This window comes from Nicotiana sylvestris, chromosome 2 (genome assembly GCF_000393655.2).
Source record: "Nicotiana sylvestris chromosome 2, ASM39365v2, whole genome shotgun sequence".
NCBI lineage: Eukaryota > Viridiplantae > Streptophyta > Magnoliopsida > Solanales > Solanaceae > Nicotiana > Nicotiana sylvestris.
In genome coordinates this window covers 94902730-94906331 of record NC_091058.1, presented here as the reverse complement: position 1 = coordinate 94906331, position 3602 = coordinate 94902730, and the positions used below count along the sequence as shown (strand labels likewise).

Genomic DNA, 3602 nt, shown 5'->3' with positions numbered 1-3602 from the left:
AACTAGTGAGGGTGGACTCACTATGGCTGGAAGCAGTAAGAGCTGTGGAGTTCAGTGTGGAGCACAATGAGACATTGATCCTACTTTGCTCAAAGAACCTAGTTCGTTGCGGAATGGACTTCTCCTCTCATCTGAATCAAGGTACTCTCAAACCCCTTCTGACCCTAACCCCAGTGATGAGATCCCAATAATCTCAACACAGGGGAAGATATGTGATGCAACCCCAGGACAGGGACAAGGCATCAACGAGCACCAGCCCTCCAACACTAAACCCTCTAATGAATTTCATAATATGGAATGTTAGAGGGGAAAATAGTGCGTAGTTTAATAGGCACTGCTTGGAAATGGTCAAAATGCATAAGCCTGTGATGTTGGTTCTCCTAGAGACCAAAATGGCAGACCACAAAAAGCTTACTAAGGAGCTTCAATTCGACATGCACATTCAGTTCCCTGCTATTGGCCACTTTGGAGGTATGGTGATTATGTGGAGGGATTCTTCCCTCCAAGTTGATGAGGTAGCTATCAACTCTCAGGGTATCCATGCTATGGTCAAGGTATTACCCTCAAACCCCCTAGTTTTTTCTGCAATCTATGTTAGTAACCATATTGAGGATAGAAAGGGACTCCGGGATAGTCTAGTTGATATCTCAAAAAATCACAGAGGAAGTTGGTTTGTTGGTGGAGACTTCAATGAAGTCCTTAAAGCAATAGACAAGTTTGGGGGAAACCCTATAAACACCCATAGAAGCAACTCCTTTTAGAATTGTATTAATAACTGTCACCTTGTAGATCTGGGTTTTAAAGGTAGCAAGTATACTTGGACTAATAAGAGGTACAAAAATAGGACTTGTCTAATACTAGAAAGAATTGATAGATGTCTTATTAATAACTAGAGGATAAATGAGTACCCAGAAGCTAATATCACTCACCTTCCCAGGACCCATTCTAACCACTGCCCCATGCTTGTCAATCTAAGCAATAACAGTCATATTCCTCTCAATAAACTCTTTAGGTTTGAATCAATATGGTGCAGCCACCCTCTGTTTCAAAACTTAGTTAGGGAATCTTTCAAGCCTGACTCTACTCTAATCCCTTCCACCACCTTGTTCAAGGTTAATACCCTCAAATGGAATAGGCATAACTTTGGGAACATCTTCCACAAAAAAAAGAGACTGCTAGCAAGGATAGCAGGAATCCAGAAATCCAACCTCTATCCCACCAGCACCTCAATGCAACTTCTTGAAAGCAAACTCATTGAGGAGCTTAACTATATCTTGAAAAATGAAGAGGACTTTTGGAAAATGAAGCCTAGAATTCAATGGCTCTTAGATGGAGATGCCAACACAAAAATTTTCCATACTTCCACTTTAAATAAAAGAAGGAGGAATAAAATCCTTTCCCTTCAAAATGACTCTGGTCAATGGATGTTTGAGGAGGGGGAAATCAAACAAACAATCTCAAAGTTCTTCCAACAACCCTATACTTCTTCCCTCTCCCAGTCTCAGAATGGTTTATCCTCCACTGAAATTCAGGGACATTACCTCTCCCAAATTCAACAAACAACAATTGGGATGGCTCCAAGGGATAGTGAAATTAAAAATGTCATTTTCTCCTTCAAGCCTTTCAAAGCTCCTGGGCCTGATGGCCTTCACCCCTTTTTCTATCAAAAATACTGGGACATAGTGGGCAAGGATGTCACCCAATTCTGCAAAAAATGCTTCTCCACCTCAACTATGGACCCGGTCATGAATGAAACCCTTCTGTGCCTCATTCCAAAATGCCCTCAAGCCACAATGATCAAAAATTTCAGGCCCATAGGCTTATGTAATACTGTCTATAAGACAGTAACAAAAATCATTGTCAACAAAATCAAGTCTTACCTCCCTCACATAATTGAGCCTCGTCAGGCTAGCTTCCTCTCCAACAAGAAAGCTTCAGACAATGCCATTATAGTCTAAGAATACATCTCCCACTTTGGGAAAATGAGAGGAAAATCTGGTAGTATGATCCTAAAGATTGACCTGGAGAAGGCCTTTGACAGATTAGAATGGTCTTTCATTAAGCAAACTCTTCATGCTTTCAAATTTCCAAACAAAATCATCAATCTCATCATGTCATGTGTCAGCTCCTCCACCATCTCTGTAATTGTCAATGGAGAAAAAAGCAGCCCTTTCATGCCCACTAGGGGCATCACATAGGGTGATCCCCTATCCCCTTACCTGTTTATAATGTGTATGGAAAGACTTTCCAGAGACATTGACAATAATGTCCTTCAGGGTGAGTGGAACCCCATCAACATTAGCAGAAGTGACCCTAAGATATCTCACCTTTTCTTTGCTGATGATCTAACTCTTTTTGCAACAGCTAATCAAGCAAGCTGCAATACAATCATGAACACTCTCAATTCTTTCAATTTGGCATCTGGGCAAAAGATCAATCTTAGTAAGTCAAAAGCCTGTTTCAGTGCAAACTGCCAACCTCATCAAATGGAGCTCATCTCAAACACCCTCTCCATAAAAGCCTCAGTGAACTTTGGAAAATATCTGAGATTCCCAATCTTCCACAAAAGACCCACTCATAGTGATTTTCAGTTCATTATTGACAATCTTCACTCAAAAATAGCTGGGTGGAAAACAAGCATGCTTAACATGACTAGGTGGACCACATTGGCAAAAGCATCCCTGAACTCAATCCAAAATCATGTTATGAAATACATCAAGCTGCCATAAAAAACAACCAAAGAGATTGATAAAGTTCAGAGAAACTTCATCTGGGGCACTACCGCCATAAAAAATGCACCTGATCTCATGGGACATAGTAACAAAGCCAAAGGATAAGGGGGGTGGGTGGGAATCCAGAAAGCTGAATTGAAAAACAAAGCCCAGCACTCAGGACTATACCAAAATCCCACAACCCTATGGGCAAAAATCTAATTGCAAAACATTGCACTGGAGGAAACCTCCCAAAAAAGCTAAGTCCCACACCTGGCAATGCATCCTAAAAAAGATGGGAAACATGCATGAAAGAAAAAAGATGGGTAGTGCATTCAGGAAACAGAGTTAATTTTTTCAATGATCCTTGGATAAACAACCTCTCTGCTATAAGGTCTCTAATACAGGGTCCTTTGACAAGAAAAGACATGCCAAAACAGTTGCCATTGCTCATTAGAATGGTTTTTGGGATCTCTCTACTCTATCTATCACCATCCCCCAAGATATCCAAAATTTCATCTACAACACCTTCATTCCATCCAACCCAACTAAGGAAGATAGAATGATCTAGGGAGTCACACCAAATGGAATCTACTCCAACAAAATCTGCCTACTCACTCTTGGATCAAGAGCAGGAAAACATGACCTACAATTTTTCATGGATCTGGAAACTGAAAGTCCCAAAAAAAATTCAATCCTTTTTCTGGTTACTCTTCCATGAAAGGCTCCCCACTGGAGCCTACCTCCACCATGTTGGGATACAAACCAACCCTATATGCCATCTGTGCAGCCAGGCAAATGAGACATCAACACACATTTTCTTTGAATGTACAAACTCAAATCTCTTCTGGCAAGACATCATCTCCCAAAACACAAAACAAACCAAGGCTC

The 3602-nt window shown here is 40.9% G+C and overlaps 1 protein-coding gene across 1 annotated transcript; it reads left to right on the top strand.

Moving 5' to 3' along the window:
* The first annotated feature begins 2228 nt into the window (after positions 1-2228).
* LOC138885260 (uncharacterized) lies at positions 2229-2729 on the top strand. Its single transcript, XM_070166190.1, has one exon. It carries the CDS (start codon positions 2229-2231, stop codon positions 2727-2729), a length of 501 nt encoding a protein of 166 aa, XP_070022291.1.
* Positions 2730-3602: the final 873 nt, after the last annotated feature.

What these genes read in the sequence shown, in the direction of transcription:
- LOC138885260 (XM_070166190.1), top strand. Translation starts at nt 2,229, where the DNA reads ATGTGTATGGAAAGACTTTCCAGAGACATTGACAATAATGTCCTTCAG.